Source organism: Uranotaenia lowii, chromosome 3, assembly GCF_029784155.1.
Source record: "Uranotaenia lowii strain MFRU-FL chromosome 3, ASM2978415v1, whole genome shotgun sequence".
Taxonomy (NCBI): Eukaryota; Metazoa; Arthropoda; class Insecta; order Diptera; family Culicidae; genus Uranotaenia; species Uranotaenia lowii.
In genome coordinates, this window is record NC_073693.1 from 361,676,547 (window position 1) to 361,699,454 (window position 22,908).

General features: G+C 38.2%; 2 protein-coding genes across 8 annotated transcripts in view; one reads left to right on the forward strand and one right to left on the reverse strand.

Moving 5' to 3' along the window:
- Positions 1 to 20,458, reverse strand: part of LOC129754550 (glutamate--cysteine ligase-like) — an 82,355-nt gene extending 61,897 nt beyond the window's left edge. The window contains exons 1-4 of one of the 2 annotated variants that reach the window (XM_055750688.1): positions 20,257 to 20,458; positions 19,431 to 20,031; positions 17,732 to 17,928; positions 14,665 to 15,484 (exon numbers count right to left, since the gene is read on the reverse strand). In XM_055750688.1, coding sequence (XP_055606663.1) covers positions 14,665 to 14,784 — 120 coding nt within the window. In that variant the 5' untranslated portion in view covers positions 14,785 to 15,484; positions 17,732 to 17,928; positions 19,431 to 20,031; positions 20,257 to 20,458. Of the gene's footprint in view, positions 1 to 7,579; positions 8,200 to 8,312; positions 8,400 to 14,664; positions 15,485 to 17,731; positions 19,387 to 19,430; positions 20,032 to 20,256 lie in introns of those variants that run through there. The other variant, XR_008739039.1, reaches the window with a different exon arrangement.
- Positions 1,276 to 22,481, forward strand: LOC129754551 (uncharacterized protein K02A2.6-like). 6 transcript variants are annotated; one of them, XR_008739041.1, is made up of 3 exons: positions 1,276 to 1,578; positions 1,638 to 1,721; positions 19,424 to 20,149. XR_008739041.1 is itself a non-coding variant. In XM_055750691.1 (3 exons), exon 3 carries the CDS (start codon positions 21,040 to 21,042, stop codon positions 22,306 to 22,308), a length of 1,269 nt encoding a protein of 422 aa, XP_055606666.1. In that variant the 5' UTR covers positions 1,276 to 1,721; positions 20,231 to 20,365; positions 20,941 to 21,039; the 3' UTR covers positions 22,309 to 22,481. The 6 variants fall into 6 exon arrangements, 4 of the variants coding, with proteins under 4 accessions (XP_055606666.1, XP_055606667.1, XP_055606665.1 ...); XM_055750691.1 differs by lacking the exon at positions 19,424 to 20,149 and adding exons at positions 20,231 to 20,365; positions 20,941 to 22,481 and having other exon boundaries at positions 1,276 to 1,721; XM_055750692.1 differs by lacking the exon at positions 19,424 to 20,149 and adding an exon at positions 20,231 to 22,481.
- The last annotated feature ends 427 nt before the right edge of the window (positions 22,482 to 22,908 follow it).

The window sequence follows — 22,908 nt, forward strand, 5'->3', positions numbered from 1 at the left end:
ACCAAGTTGCAAAGTTTCAAAAGTATCCCAAAATGATTATATAGGGTAGGTGTACCCTCCTCCGTCGTATCCCTCTGATTCGTCGCAATTCAAGAATGCATGTTTTAGAGCCGAAAAATCACTTTCCACTTTAATTGGCTACTTCACATGATAAACTTAAGCTTGTTAATTTATTTTCTATCACAAATTTGTCACTTTTAAAACTATTTCTTAATTTATTTGATATTAAAATCGCGAAGTGAATTGAATTATTGACGCACTCCGCCATATTGTAAAACGAACTTAGTGATCCCCCCAACGTGTTTCTTTGTTTTATCGCTTCCTGTCAATGCATATAACGATCAAAATCATAAAATTCGACAGAAAAGTGTTGAAATAAAATTAGAAAAATGATTTCAAACTAATCGGAACTATATAAATTTGTCAATATTCGATTGAAATCGAATCGCTCGGGCCCCATAATTCGTCTTAATTTTGCGCAGACTTGTAAACCATCGACATTCTCTCTGACAGTCGCACAGCCTGCTTCCATCAATTTCACTGTTCTCACCATCAAACGAATGCGACCAAATACTAAGGGCCCTCCCAACGGTTCAGGCGTAAATATTGGTTTTAAGTATACCAGTTTAAGCACAATTTGAAATTTTAGAATCGGCTAAAACACCCACTCCCCACCGGTGTAGGAGCAAATTTAAAACGGAAACACTTTCATTGCAGACACTCAGTAATTGAGAAGAAAAAACCCATTTTATTAGAAAAATTGCATAAGTTTTGAGTTTCACGATTAATTGTCTTAAAATTAATTCTACGAATATTCTTTTTGACAGAACAATGATTTCAACTATTCTACCAGGATTACATTAATTTAAAAGCAAACATGACTACACAACGAGGAAAAAAGCTCAATTGAAACAATTCTTCAATTAATTCAATCAAAATGCTTTGAATCAATGGAATAAGGTTTTGTTAAAATGAAATGAAAAAGCAATTTTTTTTTCAAGTTATTGCTGACATTGATAAAGGAAATGAGAAATGTTTATCCCAAAGTCAAAGGAAATTTTCCTTTGATTTGTCGACATTTTTGTTTGACAAAAACTTGTTTCACTTAGTAAATTTATGTATGGATACAGAAAAATATGCTGCTATTGACGAAAACTCCGAGCAATCTATACGAAACTAAAAATCTCTCAATATCTTAAATAAAACAAAAATTATAGAACAAACAATAAACATAAACAATTAAATATTTATGTTGGAAACTGGTTGCACTGGAGTTTGGCGGCGACGCTTCATCGGTGTTGCGGATTCTTCAGCGTCGCGACATATGAGATTTTGACGTCTCTTCAAGACATTTCACATCCGGTTGTAAACTAGATTAGAAGCTAGAGTTCCTGAAATTAGAAAGCCTAAAATTATTATTATCCTTCCACAAAGTTATACTTACCTTCAAGTTATACTTACCTTCAAGTTATACTTACTCCTAGTTATACTTACCTCCAAGTTGTTGTGCTAAGATAGCTACTCGTAGCTTATTTATCCGGGACTGAACCAGCAAATATTCCGCGAGCAGTATACCAGGTTTGACTCATACTTACCACATGTAAACGTAGAGATTTATTCGTAATTCTAATCTATAGCCACTGGAAAGTTCGGATAAAACCGTTAGGAGAAAACCCGTTTCGGTAGTTGAAAAGAACAAGCGATATAAGCGCACTAAATTTGTAAGTGTTAAATAGTACTTTCTGCTTAAACCTACTTTACTTAAAATAACCTTAAAATAAATTGCAGCTTGAAGCTGTCGTTGACAAGCTATCTAGATTGGTGAACCTTTTTTTCAATACCGGAACAATTTAATTTACCTCATCGAAAAAGTATTGAAATTTTCTTTTCGTTTTTTTTTCAAATTTTAGAACGCTGACTGGATTCACTAATTCGTCGAGCCCAAAAAGCTTTTTATTTGATTATATTTAATCGAGAATAATGTGACATCTATTATTTATACTTGGTATGGTTTTTATTAACATCTATTCTCAATTTATGTTACGTATAGGCTGGTTGAAGCGAAAAAAACATTCAAATAATATCTCAAAAAGAAACTATTATCACACCCAATGTTACCCAAACATGTGTGAAAGAAATCATTGTTGGCTAAAATTTTCTCACCGTGAACTAAATCGGTCTGTCGTATATTTTGAAATCCTGTTCCAAATTTGCATGAATTTGGAACAAAGGCGTATAACTGTTGGGAATTTTGAAATCGATAACTGTGCTAAAACAGCAATTTACGCCACCGGTGCCAGTCGAAATGTTTTAGCGTGGTCGAAAACCGTGTTTTGCATCTACCGTTGGGACAGCCCTAAGGCTGATGTCATGCTGAAGCAACTAGCAACGCAACACAACGCAACGTTCCAATAAGAAAGCGTTGCAACGCATTGGTATGTCATGCTGGCGCGACCTGTCGCTTTGAAATTCCCTACAAATCATCACTTCTCTACATCTGATAATGCTTTGAATCGTCTCCTTTCTTTCGGGAGCCATCAAAAACTCATCAAATCACGACCCGGATTGCAAGAATGCCGAAATTTGAACCGACAAAATTCCTTGTTTTTTTTTTGCCGGAACTAAGAATTCATGAGAATTTTCTCGGCGATTAAGATATTTTTTAGTTTATTATCACAAGTTCGGACAGATCTTCGAACCATTGTGCTTAAAACCCGGAATCACTGCTTCAAATAGAGAAAAAACAATATTCCCATTGGATTTCCTACTGGTCGCACTACAAAACACACTGGCATCAGATTTATCGCGCTTTACAAAGCGACCAGTATGACAGGTCTGCGCTTTTTCCATGCGAGATCAAATAAGAGCTGGTTTGTCGTGTGAACGTTGCGTTGAAGGTCGCGTTGCTAGTTGCTTCAGCATGACATCAGCCTAACGCAACAGCCGACTACTATCAGTCGAAATGTCACGCATTCCCCGATGCGTGATTGTCGAATGAAATTTCGTGTCATGGTACACGAGAACAATGATTTCATGGTCAAACGACCAAAATTCCCGACAGTTTATGACGTCGTCTGTCCCTTTCACGCAGCAGAAAGTATAGGCTCAATAAACGAAGGTAATCCTTTTGTTCACTCTCTCCTGCGTAAAAAATATCCGCTGCTGAACAGGGCCACGCGTGTTTGGATGTGTTGGTCGAACAATGTTGATTGTTGAATGATTGATTTGCAACGCATGGAATGATAGTCAAACGACTAACCACTACAAATATCCGAAATATCATTTGACATTTTTTGCTCTCCGATCAAACGATAGCGCATTCCATGATCATCAAGAGAGATGCACGGTAAATTTAGATTATTCAGAGACTGATTAATTTCGGTTCAGCGGTCGCATCATGTATGAAGATGAAAACAACTGAGTTGAAATCCATCAAAATTCTGAGTTGTTTTCATCTATTGACTTTCAAAGCCTGGAACTTAGCGAAGACGCATACGTTTTCGAACAAAATAGATGAAAACAACTCAGAGAGTTCCAAAAACCATTGTTGATTGTTTGGATGCGATGGTCTGAAACAGTTGACGAAATAATCAAGGTAAGTTTCAATTTGATTTTCCATTAGAAATTAAGTGGTGTCCAAAGGAAATACAAGATTGAACAATTTTATCTTTTCTTCCAGCAATCTCTACGGAAGCCATCATTCACAACTGTAAGTACAACTGTTTATAATAATTTTGAAGTGTAAATGATTTTCACCAATGGTGTTTTTCTTCTTGTCTTTTCAGATCAGCTCAAATTAGACAGAGTGTGCTGGTGGGTGAGCGTGCCAAGTGGGACAGCACGAAGCTCCACCGGCTGGATGCGGTCAAATGACTCGGTGGCACTAACTTGTGGTAAAAATAAAATTAACCGTATAGAAATGCACGCATCCATCTTCTAAATACACCGTACAATCGTCTTTTTCTTTTTGCAATCAGAAATTCCATTCAAAACCGCTTTGAAATTTCATAAATTTTTGATTTTTTTTCATTCAGTCGATCCATGAACAAGCCTAAACCACCCTGAACAAAAACAACTCAGAATTCGCGAAAACCCCTACAATTCATTTCTGAGTTTTACCGCTCTAATCAAAATTTGAGTTTTCCCAGTTTTGGCGCATTTTGAATTGTTTTCCTTCAAATCTGAGTCAAGGAGAATTAGAGTGTGTGTTGTGACCGTCTCCGAAAAATTTCAAACGATGGTGACCGCTTAGGGCTGTCCCAACGGTAGATGCAAAACACGGTTTTCGACCACGCTAAAACATTTCGACTGGCACCGGTGGCGTAAATTGCTGTTTTAGCACAGTTATCGATTTCAAAATTCCCAACAGTTATACGCCTTTGTTCCAAATTCATGCAAATTTGGAACAGGATTTCAAAATATACGACAGACCGATTTAGTTCACGGTGAGAAAATTTTAGCCAACAATGATTTCTTTCACACATGTTTGGGTAACATTGGGTGTGATAATAGTTTCTTTTTGAGATATTATTTGAATGTTTTTTTCGCTTCAACCAGCCTATACGTAACATAAATTGAGAATAGATGTTAATAAAAACCATACCAAGTATAAATAATAGATGTCACATTATTCTCGATTAAATATAATCAAATAAAAAGCTTTTTGGGCTCGACGAATTAGTGAATCCAGTCAGCGTTCTAAAATTTGAAAAAAAAAAAACGAAAAGAAAATTTCAATACTTTTTCGATGAGGTAAATTAAATATTTAATTGTTTATGTTTATTGTTTGTTCTATAATTTTTGTTTTATTTAAGATATTGAGAGATTTTTAGTTTCGTATAGATTGCTCGGAGTTTTCGTCAATAGCAGCATATTTTTCTGTATCCATACATAAATTTACTAAGTGAAACAAGTTTTTGTCAAACAAAAATGTCGACAAATCAAAGGAAAATTTCCTTTGACTTTGGGATAAACATTTCTCATTTCCTTTATCAATGTCAGCAATAACTTGAAAAAAAAATTGCTTTTTCATTTCATTTTAACAAAACCTTATTCCATTGATTCAAAGCATTTTGATTGAATTAATTGAAGAATTGTTTCAATTGAGCTTTTTTCCTCGTTGTGTAGTCATGTTTGCTTTTAAATTAATGTAATCCTGGTAGAATAGTTGAAATCATTGTTCTGTCAAAAAGAATATTCGTAGAATTAATTTTAAGACAATTAATCGTGAAACTCAAAACTTATGCAATTTTTCTAATAAAATGGGTTTTTTCTTCTCAATTATTGAGTGTCTGCAATGAAAGTGTTTCCATTTTAAATTTGCTCCTACACCGGTGGGGAGTGGGTGTTTTAGCCGATTCTAAAATTTCAAATTGTGCTTAAACTGGTATACTTAAAACCAATATTTACGCCTGAACCGTTGGGAGGGCCCTTACAAGACTGATTTTGCGACAGGAATAGGAAACCGTTTTGCAAAAATTGGAATTAGACCGGTTCATTTTTACTATTTTTGCTGAACACAGTCGTACTCATAGAGAATGAACATAATGGATTTCCAAGTAATCACAACACAAAACAGTAATTTTGTTTATTTTGAAGCTAGGAACTTGATGCGCTGGGAGATAAGTGCAAAAAGTCTATTTATATTAAGGGGGGTAGGGTCTAACGGGTATAAAAAAACACCATTATCACAATTTTTTTCTAGAGCTATCGTTCAAACAAATGTATTCAAATTTTTTGCATTATACAAAGCATTGTTAAGGGGGGGGGTAGGGTCTAACACTTTCAAAAAATCGATTTTTTTATTTTTTTATTTTCTTATTGTAAAACATTTCAAGAATGTTGTGTCAAATTTTCAAGTCAATTGAAGCAAAACTGTAGAAGTTATAGGCCTTTATCTCCTCCTATCTAATACTGCAAGAAAGCAAGAGCAGAAACTTCAAACGCGTTTTTCTCGAAAGCACATTTTTAAAGTCCGTGGACATCGTCGTTTGAAAACTACTTATCCGATTCTTTTCAAATTTGGAACATATTTTCTACATATAAAATACCAGACCCCAACGTTTTTCTTTTTTGATTTTTTTACTTTGGGGAGATTTTACAGGTGAAAATGGCGGATTTTTAAGTGAAAAATCGTAGTTTTTACTTCAAACAGCCACAAAAATTTCATAAAAATATTTTTAAGTTAAATAAAAACGTTGGGGTCCAGAAAAACATCTATTAAAAATATTTTGCTCTGATTTTTTGACTTCAGATGATTCTGTGCTGAGATACAGTGTCCACCGCAAATCCTGTTTTCTAAAAGGCATCCTCGAAAGTGCTCCGTCACCGGCTCATTTTTCAATATTTTTCTACGAAAAAAATACTAAATGTTCTTTGTATAATGCAAAAAATTTGAATACATTCGTTTGAACGATAGCTCTAGAAAAAAATCGTGAAAATGGTGTTTTTTTATACCCGTTAGACCCTAACCCCCCTTAAAAGAACATTTAGTAATTTTTTCGTAGAAAAATATTGAAAAATGAGCCGGTGACGGAGCACTTTCGAGGATGCCTTTTAGAAAACAGGATTTGCGGTGGACACTGTATCTCAGCACAGAATCATCTGAAGTCAAAAAATCAGAACAAAATATTTTTAATAGATGTTTTTCTGGACCCCAACGTTTTTATTTAACTTAAAAAATTTTTTATGAAATTTTTGTGGCTGTTTGAAGTAAAAACTACGATTTTTCACGAAAAAATCCGCTATTTTTCACCTGTAAAATCTCCCCAAAGTAAAAAAAAACAAAAAAGAAAAACGTTGGGGTCTGATATTTTATATGTAGAAAATATGTTCCAAATTTGAAAAGAATCGGATAAGTACTTTTCAAATGACGATGTCCACGGACTTAAAAAATGTGCTTTCGAGAAAAACGCGTTTGAAGTTTCTGCTCTTGCTTTCTTGCAGTATTAGATAGGAGGAGATAAAGGCCTATACTTTCTACAGTTTTGCTTCAATTGACTTGGAAATTTGACACAACATTCTTGAAATGTTTTACAATAAGAAAATAAAAAAATAAAATAATCGATTTTTTGAAAGTGTTAGACCCTACCCCCCCCCTTAATAAATTACTTGAATGTATACACCCGCATAAATGCGAATTGTAACCGAACGATTTCTGAAATAGTCTCACGACGATTTGGTGAGGCATAAATAAAAGTTAAGCAGACGATTATTGGAATTGTAAAATACATTGCTTGAATCGTGAATTCCAAATTGACTGTATTTTAAATATGTTGTTAGGTTATGTAACTGTTAAAAACTGTTAAAACATTTATATGGAAGAACCTCAATACAAACAGTTAAGATATCGTCCCAAAACCGCTTATGGAAACATATTTAGAACTTCGAACAGTAATCATAATTGTTATTCTTGAAGTACGCTTTTAACTGAACATTTACAGTAATAGTCATGATACGATTCTACAAAATGTTCTTCCAACGATATACTGAAGGTTATGGGAACCGTACGCATTAATGGCGGACGCACCAAAAGGGAATATTTTTTGGAATTTTCGGATTTAACATAAAAGTCATTCAATTTTAATTTCACTATATATTTCATTTTAATATTTTCACCTACATTTTGTGAATTCGGGAAATGTTTTTCACACACTCCTTCCTCTGATCCAGCTTGCAACACTCATCAATGGTAAATTAATAGGGCAAATACATTGCAAAATGAGGTCCAAAATCTATGTGGTTTATCTATAGGTGGGGACAACCAAAAACTTTAGTATTAGTTCGTTGTATCCATACAGTTGTTTATGAACGATTGTGACGTAACGCGACGCCATCACGGAGTCAAGTGTTAAGCGCCCAAATGTAGCTATGGAGATTTATAAGGAAGAAAGTTTGGGACGCAAATAAACTTGTTTATTATTTTGAACGAATACCGTCGCCGTGCTGTGCTGTGCGTCAGGAAAAAAAGCGTAGATGAATGGCTGCTTTGATTGTGATTTAGGAAATTGCATGGAACATTGTATGCCGTCGGTGAATGGCGACTTCAACGTCGAGACGCTCATGAACGATTGTGACGTAGCAATCAAAACATTGAAAAAACTGATTCTCACACTCGTGCAAGGGCACTCTTGTCCGCACCTGGAAGTCCCCCCGGTCGGGGAACTCGAACTGCATAAAAAAAAACAGCATTCATCGACACTAGAAAGAAATATAGAACAAATTAGTCAGACACATACAGGAAATTGGAAATATGAAAAATTGGGATACTTCTTAAGTAGCAAGTGAAAAAAAAGAAATACAGATCCACTCACCTGCAATATTTACATACATCTTTTGGCCTGTTATTGGGCTTTATTTACTAACTCCAGCTTTTGGTGCGCCGACTATCTTGTCAATTGCTGCCCGATCAGGAGGAAAAATCAAAATTATATCAAAATGAGATATTTTGATACTTAAGTTTTATTCTATCAAAATGAGTTATAATTCAGAACTCGTAGGATGTTAAAATATCTCAAATTATATCAAAAAATCTATACAATCATAGCTAAATTATATCAGTCTTTGATATGCTTCTATCAAGATTATATCTGGTTCAGATAGCATAGTTTGATATTGGACAGAACAAATCCTATCAAAATTATAACTTATCAAGATATGAGTGTTTCGAAAAATTTTTTAGTGGAATGTCAAAAAACCACATTATATGCATAAACCATGCTCCATTTTTGGTTTTCCAAAAATTGGATTCAATTTTATGGATCTGTTGAGCGAAACTCATTAATGTACGGTTTGGGCCGTTGACTTCGATGTCCGTGTTTCATAAAAAGTTGCACGTATATCAAAATATGATATAAACATTTTATCTTAGGACAATCTGAAAAAAATCTTCAACATTGAAAATGAGCTCAACCCCATTCAAGTCTGTCGATCAGAATAAGATATAATTCATATTGGAGAAACTTAAAATCGAAAATTTGGAGTACTTAATTATAACTGAATCAGATATAAATATCTTGGTGAGATACGTTTGAATTATTATTTTGATATGCTCTCCTGATCGGGTAACGACCAGTCACTTCGTTTGCCAGTCGTTCATTCCCCATTCATTTGAAGCTAAAATAATAACCTAGTCAAGCAATCGCATTCAAGCGACCGATGACGAAAAAGAAACGCATTTATTATTATTGTTGCTCCTGCCAGCAAGCCGAAGACGACCGAAGAGGAACAAGAAAAGCATTTATTATTATTGTTGCTCCTGCCAGCAAGCTCGTTTTCAGTTTTTTATTGCTATTGTTGCTCTCTGCCAGCAAGTCGTTCAATTATACCGTATTTTTTTTTCACCTGGAGGCAATCCAGAGGCAACCTAGGTTCGCTCTAACTGCTGTCATCGTGCTCATTTATTGCTCGAGAGGCAACCTAGGTTCGCTCGAAAACCGGACGGAGTCGCCCTGAGAAGAAAGTCAGTTTTGCGAGAAGTTCACCAATACTCTCAACGTTGTTGTCAAAACATTAAACAGCTGTTTTTGGCTGAAAGCAAAACAGTTGAAATAATGAACGGGAAAATTATTATTGCCGCGATTTTGAACCTCTCAGCCAAGCAAAATCGTACTATCTGCTGTCCATGTGCAATCCGGACACGAAAAAAGGCAATCCGGATGTGAAGAACCGAGTGAAGAAATCCAGAAGGGAGAACAAAATGACAGCTGCATGTAAACATTGCGCTCGTTCTCACGCACACCTATGTATGGAATAACTCGAAACCCGAAAGTTGCTTTTTTATTCGGACGGTTCCAGAGCCAAATCCGGAATCAAAAAAAAATACGCCATTAGTTGTACCTGCCGTCAGCAGCCGGTCGAAGTGTGAAGAGATTTGCCAGTCACTCTCAGGAGAAATTTTGACCATGTGTAGGAGCTTCGCCAGTCGATGATGGAGAAATGTTGATTGTTGTCGTGCTTTATCCGTCATGCGAGTAGTGAGGCTCCGTCAATTGAGAACAGTGCCAGTCGTTTGATGAAACAAAACTAGTCGGGTCAAGCGTGACGGGCGAAATTTACCATCACTGCCCAATAAACCATTAAGCACTGAATCAAGCCGCATAAAGGAAGTTGAACAGCATTTTAGTGCCAATTGGCTGTATGGAACTTTTACAAATGCCAAAAAGCCATGCGACATTCAAAACACAAATAAGCCCTGTATAAGCTAAGTCAAGAAAATGTAATGCCTATGACCGGCTTGGTTGTGTCAATTTCAACAAAAAAAAAAACAACAGGTGGGTAGAATTTCAAAATAATAGCAATCACCGTCCAGTTGCCTTTTTGCCGAGCGGAAGCGAATTTACTGTCGCTGATATTGTATTGAGGACAACAACCAGTTCTATCTTCCGCTGACCAAATAGCTGGAACCGGCGGACATGGAGTGGAGGACCGAGCCTTGGGATCGGGAGTTCCATGACGAGCCGCAAGTGAATGGAGTTCCGAAGGAAATCGTCCGATCGAGCAGAACAAGCGAAACTAATTCCCCGAGTGAGTCAATCGTGTTCCTTCAAGGGTAAGTTTTCTGCTGCTGATGAGGATTTCACTTTTAGAATTGTGAAAAAAGTGTAGAAAATAAGTAAAGTGAAAAATGAATAAAACATTGAGCCGAAAACTTCAAAATTTTAGCGATAAATAAAGTTTTTAAAAGTCTGCTGTTACGTTATTATTTTTGTTCAACTAATATCACAAAAGTATCCTTTTGTCGCTATTGTAGCGTTATGGTGAAAGAAAAAAAATAGTTTGGGGCATCGGGTTAGTTTAAATACGCCAAAATATTCCTCACTGATACATGGATGGGATGGTCCATCTAACTGAGGCACTGAAAAATGGTAAGTCAAGAGTCATCAAGGGTTCGATTCTTCAGCAACATTCCATTCGGTAAAAAAATACCGATGGAAAAAGGGGATAGTGTAGAGATAGGTAACAAAACAGCGTTGGAGGAAAAAAGACAAAACAAGAACCATATTTTTCTTTATTTATTTTTTATCAAGTGGGTTGTACCCACTGGAAATTATTTTTGACAGCTCTTCGAAAGCCTTATATAAGCCGAATTGCAGGCCAAAATCGGCTTTTAATTAGCACTTAATTGGCATTCAAAGCCATTAGGCTTAGTGATGCATTTTCTATGTTCCACTATAAAGCCAGCTAAGGACCGTTTTAAACGGCTTAATGGTTACTTGGGTGGTCATAACAGTTTTCATCAGAGGTGCCAAGTGTTCTGATTTATCTGGATTTGTCCTGATTTTCGAGAGACCGTCCTGATTTTTCAAAAACTTTTGAGTTGTACTGATTTTTGAAAATTGGTCTCTCAAATATCGTTAATTGTCCTGATTTTCATAAAAAAAATTTCAAATATAATCGAATTTGTGATTAAACTATTTCAGTTGATATGATGATGGTGCTTTTCGATATGAACTGCATGCCAGAGAAGAAACTGGGTAATGCAGTTGCATAAATCAAGCCGTTTACAGCACCGGTATTGCGCCTTTATTTATGTAATCTAAGTAGAACTGCTTATTATTTTTATGAATCAAAAGGTGTCCTGAAAATCCTGATTTTTAGCTTCGCGTTGTCCTGATTTTTGACGAAACCACTTGGCACCCCTAGTTCTCATTAAGAAATTTAAGAATAAGTGTCAAAATTGTGAGGACGTTAGAACTAATCGTTCGAGATGATTTTAACGGTTAATAAAAAAAGTTCGTTTATAGTTCAAACCGTTAAGATGAATTAATCTATAGCGTGACTTTTCACATAAACGTGGAGGATTGGTTTGAATCGTTTTATTTGAAATTGATTTATTCGTTTTGGATAGTTTTACTCAATAGCTATGCTTATATAAACAGTCACAGTTGCAGGAGAGGTTCGATTATCGTTTTGATTGTTTGAGGTAGAGTTTTTTCGTATGCGGGCAGCATTGCTTATAATGCATGGTTTCAAATGAACAAAGAATTGATGGATTTTTTAGCTTCGTGGTTGGTGTTTTACAAATTATTTACTAACAGTATCGTGCATAATTAAATAGACGTTTGGGTGCACGCAAGAATATCTCCAACTTTCACATTTCTAACGTTCAACTCCAATGACATTGTTTCTTCAAAATTATTTCATATTTTAAGATTTGATTATTTTATGTTCTATTATCTGATGACACTAAACCTTTCCCAAGTGTTTGAAACATAAGATACATCAATTATTTGAAAATTAGACTTTTTAAACTTCTTGCATTCAAACTGCAATATCTCACATACGACCAAACGCTTTGCTCTACAGAATGGTTGCTGAGAGATCCTTGAAAACTAAAACTAAAACTTCTCCAGTTTTCAGAAATTCTCTAAATGGGGATCAACTCGAGGAAAAAATTTCAATTCCTGAACCGAAAACCTCGATTTTTATTGAATCTTCACGATGCATGGAAAAACGATGCAAAAAATTCCCGTTGAAGGTCAAAATGACAAGAGAATTTGGATGAATGGATCATTCAATCTTTGAAATAAGAGTTCATGAGTCTCTGGTTTGGATCTCAATACAAGTTTGGATAAAAAATCGGTATATATGATTTTTTGAACATATAGTCGTTCAAAATTCAACAAAATCAAACCCGCTTATATTCTGATTTCTACCATATAAGTTTTATTACTTGACTCATGTTTGCTGCATTTTTATAAATTCTCAGTGAATTTTCAACAAAAGATGTTTTGTCGTTTTTGACATATTACAATTTGAATGAAAAAAGTCAAAAAGTTTAATTTCATTACTCTACGTCATTTCCCCAAAATTTGAACCCAAACAACAAAATGTTAGAATAACAAAGCGTCAATTTCTGAAAAAAAAAACTTTTTGCTAAAACTTTTATCGCTCGCAAAAAAACTTGAATAGATGAGCTGAACCAGTCTAATGCGCATTACACGCATCAACGTGGCGTTGCTGGAAGAAGAAGTTTCAACCGAAAAACAAAACATGCAAAGTTGTTTCGGTGAAAAGTGTGAACCAGCGGAGAAAGTATGCGGAAGTTCTGATCAACAACTGTCCAGTCCGGTTGCAGATAGATTCGGCGTCCGATATTACTATTATCTCGGACACAAACTGGCGGCATCTCGGACAACCGCTGGGACAAGCACCGTGCGACGCGAGAACAGCTTCCGGAGAACCACTTGATCTCGCTCTGGAGTTTTGGGCCGAGGCACAAATCGGCGGCGTGACAAAATCAGGTTTGTGTCGTGTTGCTTCTGCTAATCTTAATCTGAATATTTTAGGCTCAGATTGGTTAGACCTTTTCGGCTTGTGGAACGTACCAATAAGTGCTTACTGCAACCAAGTAAACACGACATTGCAATCATCAAAGCACTTTTGGCAAACGAAATTCCCAAAGGTTATCACCGAGAGTATGGGCCTGTGTACCAAGGTTAAGGCTCAACTGACGCTAAAGGGCAACCCGAAACCAGTATTCCGCCCTAAGCGTCCGGTATCGTACAGCATGCAGGCTGCAGTCGAAGACGAACTTCATCGGCTCGAAAGTCTGGGCATCCTCCAAGCAGTCGACCATTCGGACTGGGCGGCACCAATAGTGGCAGTGCGGAAACCGACAGGCAAAATCCGTATATGTGCTGACTTCTCGACGGGTTTGAACGCCGTTCTCGAACCCAATCAGTACCCGTTGCCGCGCCCGGAAGACATCTTCGCTAAAATGTCCGGATGCAAGTTCTTCAGCCACATCGATTTGTCAGACGCGTATCTGCAGGTCGAGGTGGACCAGCGGGACCAACAACTGCTCACCATCAATACCCATCTCGGATTGTTCCGGTATACCCGGCTGAGTCCCGGAGTTAAATCGGCTCCCGGTGCGTTCCAGAAAATAATCGACACCATAATTGCCAACTTAGAACTTTGCTGCGGTTATCTCGACGATCTGATTGTAGGTGGACGAACCGTGGAGGAGCACAACCGCAACGTGGACCGTATTTTGGGCAAGCTGGAGGAATTTGGATTCACTGTGCGCATCGAAAAGTGTAATTTCAATATGCGCCAAGTGAAGTATCTCGGACAGATCTTAGACGGAGATGGTATCCGTCCCGACCCGGAAAAAACTGCAGCGATTGCTTCTATGCCCGCTCCCCACGATGTACCCACTCTTCGTTCTTACCTTGGGGCCGTTAACTACTACGCCAAGTATGTCCCCGAAATGCGCAAGTTACGGTACCCAATGGATCAACTGTTGAAAGCCGGAACGCCGTGGGAATGGTCCCATGAATGTCAACAAGCTTTTAACCGGTTCCGAGAAATTCTTCAATCCCCGCTGGCCCTCATGCACTACAATCCAGACCTGGAAATAATCGTGTCGGCGGATGCATCGCAGTACGGTATAGGAGCCCGAATCGCACACAAATTGCCAGATGGTCATGTTAAGGCAATTTGTCACGCTTGTCGCAGTCTCACCCCAGCAGAATCCAACTATAGCCAAATCGAAAAAGAAGGCCTTGCCTTAGTTTTCGCCGTTACCCGTTTCCACCGGATGATCTTCGGAAGACGGTTCACCTTGGAAACCGACCACAAACCACTTCTGTCCATCTTCGGTTCCAAACAAGGCATTCCTACGTACACGGCGAATCGGCTACAACGGTGGGCACTAACCTTACTCTTGTATGATTTCAGCATCACGTACATCAATACAGATAGCTTCGGGTATGCCGATATTCTCTCCAGGCTGATTACACAAGCACACTCGGCCAAATGAGGATTACGTGATTGCATCCATCGAGTTGGAAGATTCTATGAATGAAATCTTTTGTATATGTACTTTAATTACTTTTAGACAACTATGAATCTGGACTGGTAATAATACTTTAAATATATGAAAGGGGTTTCCGAAATAGAATAAGAAAATAGTTTAAGTTCGTGTGCCTCCACCTTGACTGATGGCTAGACTTAGACTGATCTTCAATGATCGTTTATTCTTTTCATTCTCCTTCGAGTTCTCTCTCGAGATGATTCACGCTTATAATTATTTATGTACAATTGGGTAAGTATAGGGATACTAAAGTTCTCCCTTTTTTAGAAAATTCTTACAGGAATTTTAATCATGATAATACAAAACTTGAAAGCATAACATGCTGAATATTTGAATATAGTTTCGAACACTCGAAATACTTTCGAGTACAACTTTTCGATTGCAGGTTTAATCAATGAGTCTTGTTTTCCTGGACCTCGTCACGATCGGGCTCCTTTCGTGAACAAACCGTCGATCTGTGGTCGGGGCCCCCGCGTCATGCACAAATCGTCCATCCGGAAAGCCTCGGAATGCTGGTTCCTCGTCGCAAGAATCTCGCCTTCGCTTTTTGTTGTCATTCTGATTGTCAGAACTTGGTAGAAACAGCCGACTCATTCTCCTCGGTTTGTAGGCCATTTTCAGCTGATGCCTATGCGCTGTAGTTACGTGCCTCCCCAACGCAATCTGGAAAATATTCCTTGTTAGTTTCTTGATGAAAATTGCGTCCAACCATCTAGGCACATCATGTAGATGATTGTTCTTGTAATACAGCTTATCCCCTTGCCTCAAGTTGTCAAATTGGTCTGGAGGGATGACTTTTTCATTATTTAAAACCTTTTGTTCAACAAAAGATTTTTCTAAATGTTGCTTATATGTTTTTGTTGGATTAATTAAATCCATCAGCATTTTAGGTCTATACGAAAATACTCGCTCAGATGGAAAATTTGCTTCTGTTCCATTGCAAGTATTCCTATAGTTAATTAGGAACAAACTCAATCTATCGTCAATGTCCAAAGATTTTGTTTCATCATCAAGCAGAGATTTCTTTAAAACATCCTTCACTACTCTGACTAGACGTTCAGCTTGACCATTGCTACTAGGATGATAAGGTGGGCTTTTTAATACATGAATTCCTTGCCTTTTAAGAAAATCCGTAAATTCATAGGAATTGAAAGGAGGACCACCATCAGTAACCACCACATCCGGAAGTCCAAAACGAGCAAACATGGTTATAAATTTTTTTATGACAGTTTTGGCAGTAGTCCCATAACGCATATGCTCTACCTCAAGCCATTTCGTATGACTGTCTATTATCAGTAAGAATACATTGCCATTATAATGGAAAAAATCCGCATGTATCCTACTGAAAGGACGTACAGTGGGAATCCATGATGATTTTTCTTTTGGGTTTTTAACATTTTCCATCCTAGTGCAAATATTACAACTTTTAACGAAATCCTCAATATCTGGATTTATCCCTGGCCAATAAACTGTCCGCCTAGCCAGTTGTTTCATTTTTATCATGCCTCCGTGGTTCCTGTGCAGCATATGCAGAACTTTTGGCCTCAACAGTGAGGGAATTACTACTCTCTCATCCAACAGTAACATTTCGTCAACTATTTGTAATTTCTCCTTTTGAGAATAATAATCTTTAAATTTGTTGTTCACATTTCTTGGCCAACCTTCTACAATATATTTTAAAATTTCCAACATAAACTTATCATTTTTTGTTTCTTTTGAAACCAAAGCGAAATCTAAAGGAAATTCTGTCGAAAAATTTATGCTATTGACATTTTCTCCGTCAAGGCTCCTGGGGACTGATTGTTGCAATGGAAATCGGCTACAAAAATCCGCGTTTGCCAATTTCGAAGCAGGTCGATATTCAATCTCAAAATTATAAATTGAGAGCTCCATGATATATCTTTGGAGTCTTGTAACATATATTGCATTTCTACCCTCTTTTCCAAATATTCCCAAAAGGGGCTTATGGTCAGTGAATACCTTAAAAGGTTGTCCAAAAAGAAATTTGTGAAATTTTTTAATAGTGCACACCAGAGCCAAAGCTTCTAGGTGCAGTATTGGATACTTCTTTTGTGCAGAGTTGAGAGAGAATGACGTGAAACATATTGGCTTTTCCAGACCATCTTCTATCTGTGCCAGAACTCCCCCCAAGCCGTAGCACGAAGCATCAGTTACCACGACAAGTGGTTTACTAGGATCGTAGAAAGTCAACAACTTAGCATTTAATAAACTTTTCTTGCTATCTTGAAAAGCATTTTCACATTGTTGAGTCCATTTGAAACTTACATCTTTTCTGAGTAGCTCGTACAAATATTTTAAATTAGCAGACATGTGAGGTATGAATTTATTGTAGTAATTTATAAGTCCAAGGTATGCTTTTAACTCTGTAGTGTTTTCTGGAACTTTAGCTTCTGATATTGTCGATAGTTTTTCAGGAGAAGGTAATAAACCTTTATCGGTAACTAAATGTCCAAGGTATTGTAAAGATTTAACGAAAAATTTACATTTCTTAAAATTAACACGAATATTAGCATTGTCAAGTCGTCCAAGGACTTGAATCAATTTGTCTTTACAATCTTTAAAGTTTTTTCCTGCTATCAGCAAGTCGTCTAAATAACAACAAACATTATTTAATCCCTTAAGAATTTGGTCCATACAACATTGGAATAAAGAGGCAGAAGAAGAAGCTCCCTGTGGAAGTCGATTGTAAGTATATAAACCTTTAAGTGTGTTTATGACTACGTATTTCCTTGAACGTTTTGATAATTGCAGCTGAGTGTAAGCACCAGCTAAGTCCAAACAGCAAAAAACTTGACAACCAGCCAAAGACGCAAAGATATCCTGCGCCAATGGAAGAGGATAAGTGTTTGGAATTAAAATTTTATTCAAAGAAACTTTGCAGTCAATTACCATTCTTATGTTACCATCTTTTTTTATAACCGCAATCACTGGTGACGCCCACTCGCTGGCGCCTACGGGAGTAATCACCCCTTGCTCTTCCAACATATCCAAATGTGAATTAAATTTATCTCTAATTTTGTAAGGAACTTCGTATGCACGACGAAATATTGGTTGATATGATTTGAAAGTTAAATCTGCTTCGTGTCCTACAATCGGTGTAGAAAAATCTTCTGTAAATACTTTTAAAAATTGTTGTTTTAACATACATACTGTTGCATTGTGTTGATCTTCAGAGTTTAAATTATTGATGCATGCTGATCCTACAAAACTGGATTTCCAATTTGGAAAAAAGTAATCAATCCAGTCTCTGCCAAACAACGGTGTGAAATCAACATCACTTTGTAAAATGATCAAATTAAGTTTTTCTTTGATGTTGTTAATTTGAACTTCTACCCAAATCTGTCCAAAAATAGTCAACTTTGCCCCATTTACGACAACCAGTTTCTTTGAGCAATGGTTAATTGTGGAATTATTAAAAAACCTTCTATACAAAGGAACGCTTATGACCGAAGCTGCCGATCCTGTGTCAACTTCCATTGATAGATTTTTGCCCTCAATCGAAACTTGTATCATGCATGGTTCATTAAAATTGCTTTCAATTTTCATACAATTGATGTCTGAATCGTCACTTGATGCATGCAAATTCAGTCTATTGAATTTGTCAAATGGAACAACAGATTGTTGCTGAACCTCCTGCTCCACAAATTTGACTGCTTTAGTGTTGTATCTAGCTCCATTATTTAGTAAAGGACAGTTTTTTCGTATATGTCCCCTTTCCCTGCAATTGTTACAAATCGCATTGTTGTGCCCATTCCATTCGCTCTTATCACGTCTCGAATTGTAACCATATCTATCCTTACTATCTTCTTGAGGTCGACTACCCGGAACAAAGCGGTAATTATCTCCCCGATCCCGGCTTCTGCTTCTAGAACCTGACCGATATCTCCCCGCAACATCTCTACGGTATGGATAACGCTCATCCTTTCTTCCCAAACGATGCTTTATCGAAAATACATTGCCTCCTGAACTTTCCCCAATCACCTTGGCCCTCTCTACGGCTAACTCGTTGCTAACTACCATCTTTTCCGCAGCCTCTAAGGTCACATCATCTTCCATCAACAACTTATGCTGAAGCTCTTTATCCCGCAAACCAAAAATTAACCGATCGCGAATAGCCTCATCCTTGAATTCGCGAAAGTTACAATTTTCAGCAAGCATTTTAATTGCTAGAATAAAGTTCTCGGCAGATTCCGTGTGACCTTGGTCCCGTTTGCTGAATCTGTAACGATTCATTAACGCCGGCTCAGATTTGTCAAAACGCGATTTCAGTTTTTTAATTATTTCGTCGTACGTCAAATCATTCACGTCTTTTTTAGGGAAAAGTAGCTTTATCTCGTCGAACACATCGTCCCCGCTCAACGAGATAAACCACGACTTTTTAACTTCTGGCTTAACAAGATTCAATTGGCAAAGTATTTCGAATCGCTCTACATAATTGGCAAACGGTCTGCCAACCCTGTAGTGGTCAATTGAACCAATGATTCCAGCCATCATCAATATATCGAGTAAGGTTTTCTAAAATAGTCAATATACAATGCAATCAATTCAAGATAAGTACTCACGGTTTTTTTTCTTTTTCAGCACAAACCTGTCTCCTGCCCTGCAGCCCGTACCAGACCACAACAGCAGCAACGTGAACCGATAGTAGCAACAACAGCAGGCAACAACAACAGCAAACAGCAGCAGCAGTCTGTCCCAGACCTTTCCAGCAACAACCAAATTCGGAGCACCGCAATTCAACAACAGTCCGTACCGGACCACTTCATCCACAACTAAATGCACAGCAGCAACAAACAGCAATCCTCCGATGCAGAATAAAACTGTACCACACCAGTACTTGTCATCAAGCAAACCAATTATCGTCTTAATTGTCGCAATCCACAATCGTACCGAATCTGCACAAGTGTACTTTCCACCGAACCGCTTCTCACCGCAGTCAATCAGAAATGATTTTCTGGTTCACTTCTCACCAACACCGGCTGTCAGTTTTCGTGCTCTCTCACCGGTTATTTTCTCGGAGCTTTTTTATTGCTCGGTGATGAGGATGAGAACACTCACCAATTTCTCTCCTGCGGGTGACTCTCACTTTTCAAACGTAAGCGTTTTATGAGATGGAGATTAAACTTAAACCGATTCGATTCCAGTGGTGCCGAGAAACTGGTAGCTCGGAGCAAAGAAGAAAATAAGAACTGTGGAAGAAAAGATACAAAAGAAATTAGCACAAAGAAACCATGCGGTGTAAAATCCAAGCCGCTTTTATTGATTTGACATCAATTTCAACACAAAATTTGCTAAATTATATGTGTCTCTTTCCAAAACCAATATTCATTATGCGCAGTTTTACGCTTCAACAGCAACTCTAACCTTTATATTATCTTTTCTTTTCAGGTTTTCAAGTACACCGTCTTACTTACGCTTGCTCACTCTTTAAATCCAACAGATTTTGTTTGAGCTCCCGTTTTCCTCGTCGCCACTTTTGTATATGTACTTTAATTACTTTTAGACAACTATGAATCTGGACTGGTAATAATACTTTAAATATATGAAAGGGGTTTCCGAAATAGAATAAGAAAATAGTTTAAGTTCGTGTGCCTCCACCTTGACTGATGGCTAGACTTAGACTGATCTTCAATGATCGTTTATTCTTTTCATTCTCCTTCGAGTTCTCTCTCGAGATGATTCACGCTTATAATTATTTATGTACAATTGGGTAAGTATAGGGATACTAAAAAATCGTCAAGCAATCTCTAGAATTTCTTCCAATCACATTCAAGGTAGTGCAGCGAGAAACACGATGCGACGAAACTTTGCAGGAGGTTTACAAGTTTGTGCAGCAAGGTTGGCCATCGAATACATCTGACATTTGCTCTAAATTACAACCAATGTGGTGGAAAGAGAGGTGATGAGAAAGAACCGTTGCAAAAGTAGAAGTAAAGTTTTTTCTTCGTAAACGTAGTTACCATGACAGAAGTGACGTCACTACCGACCATTTTCGCGACGCATTTTGCCTAGGATAAATGAAGCTCCCTGACAACGACGCGTCGCGACGCAGGACTTGTTTATGTTTATTTTTATTTTTTCTCTCCGACGTGCAATAGTGTGCGTTCCTTTGCGCCACCTTAGTAAAAGTGTACCTCATTGAATTACAACCATTTGTACAACGTCGAGCAAGTCTTTCCAGCGTGGGGCAATGTCTTATGTACGGAGAGCGTCTAGTGATTCCAACCAGGCTGCAACCTAAAGTGCTTCAGCTGCTACACAAGGGGCACCCTGGCATCGAGCGAATGAGGTCAGTCGCCAGAAACTATGTTTATTGGCCAGGGATCGACGATCAAATAGCACAACGAGTCAAGGCTTGCGTCGAGTGCTCTAAAGCAGCAAAATTCAACATCAAAACGAATCTGCAAAGTTGGTCAGCACCTGAGCGACCGTGGCAGCGCATTCATGCTGACTTTGCTGGCCCCGTCGATGGAAATTTTTTCTTGATCGTGGTAGATTCGTACAGCAAGTGGCCCGAGGTTATCCCGACGAAACGAATCTCTACCGCAGCGACACTCAACATGTTCCGAGAAATCTTCGCCCGGCACGGTATGCCGGAAACACTAGTGACCGACAACGGAACCCAGTTTACTAGTGAATGCTTCGAACGCTACTGTGAGTCCAACGGCATTTTGCATCTGCGCACTCCACCATACCACCCACAGTCGAATGGGCTCGCCGAACGGTTCGTCGATACATTCAAGCGAGGAATGAAGAAAATAACAACGGGGGGAGAGGCCCTTCGTGAAGCTATCGACACCTTTCTCCTGTGTTACCGCTCTACCCCGTGTCGTAGCGCACCTTCTGGTAAATCGTCTGCAGAGCTGTTGGTAGGCAGGAAGCTGCGTACCGCACTGGACTTGTTAAAACCTTCTGCACCACCAACACAGTCCAACCATTCTGCACAGGAGGCTCAATTTAATCGGAAGCATGGTACGAAGTCGATCAACTACGATGCCGGGGATTTGGTCTGGGCAAAACAACATCGAAACAATGCCTGGACATGGGAAGCTGGCCGAGTCATCGAGCGTGTTGGCCATGTCTTATACAACGTCTGGCTGACGGATGGCCAGAACCTAGTGCGCTCACACTGCAACCAACTTCGTAAGCGAAACTCTCCAGACCAGCCCGACCAACAACAATCTTCGGATTCAGTTCGCCTACCACTTGACATTCTGTTGGGTTCCTGCGGAATGAATCGAGCTGAAACCGAATCCACAACACCTGCGCCGGAAAAAGGTTCATTTCCGGGAATCATCCAGCCAACCGGAATTGGATCACTGTCAGCTGTTCAGCCACCAGGTGTACGTCGTCGTCGTTCTACAATTCCCCAAAACGCTACTACTCAGCCAGAACAAGTGCAGCCTCGCCTCTCTTCTCGCGTAAGAAGAGCACCCGTGAGGTATGCACCGTACCAGTTTTATTGAAGGGGGAGATGTTGGGAGGTGGCCCACCCTACGACACAATCATCAACCATCATCATCAGTGGGGCTCATCGACTGACGGACTGTCAGAAGCCTGATGCTCCCACACGGAAGTGATAACAAGAAGAAAAGCCATAGCATAGTACTCTCTTATATAATTGTCCGCCAAAGTATCCACACGCTATTTTTATATCCACGTTTTAATCCAAGTTAATAAAGTTTTAAAGTATTGTGGTGTACGACGCGGCCTTTTAATTACGTATCACAACAGCAGCAAAGACAACATAAGTTTATCTGACAGACTTTCCCAATCCAGATTTTCCTCAGATTACTGTGAGATTGTTTGGAAAATCTCTGTTGTTTCAAACCATTTCGGAAGAACCCATCGCTGATATAAAAATGTCTTGGAAGTGTTGAAAATTTGTGGTTAAACAGCAACATCGTTTGAAGTGGCTGATTTTTCTTCGTTAACTTCCTGACAGCTTGCCAGAAATGGACTGATGTGTTGCGATTAAATATATCAAAATGCAACCGACAAAAAAATTAAAATGGCGTCTCTCACTAGTTTTGTACCACAAGTACCGTAAACAAACTTTGGAAAAT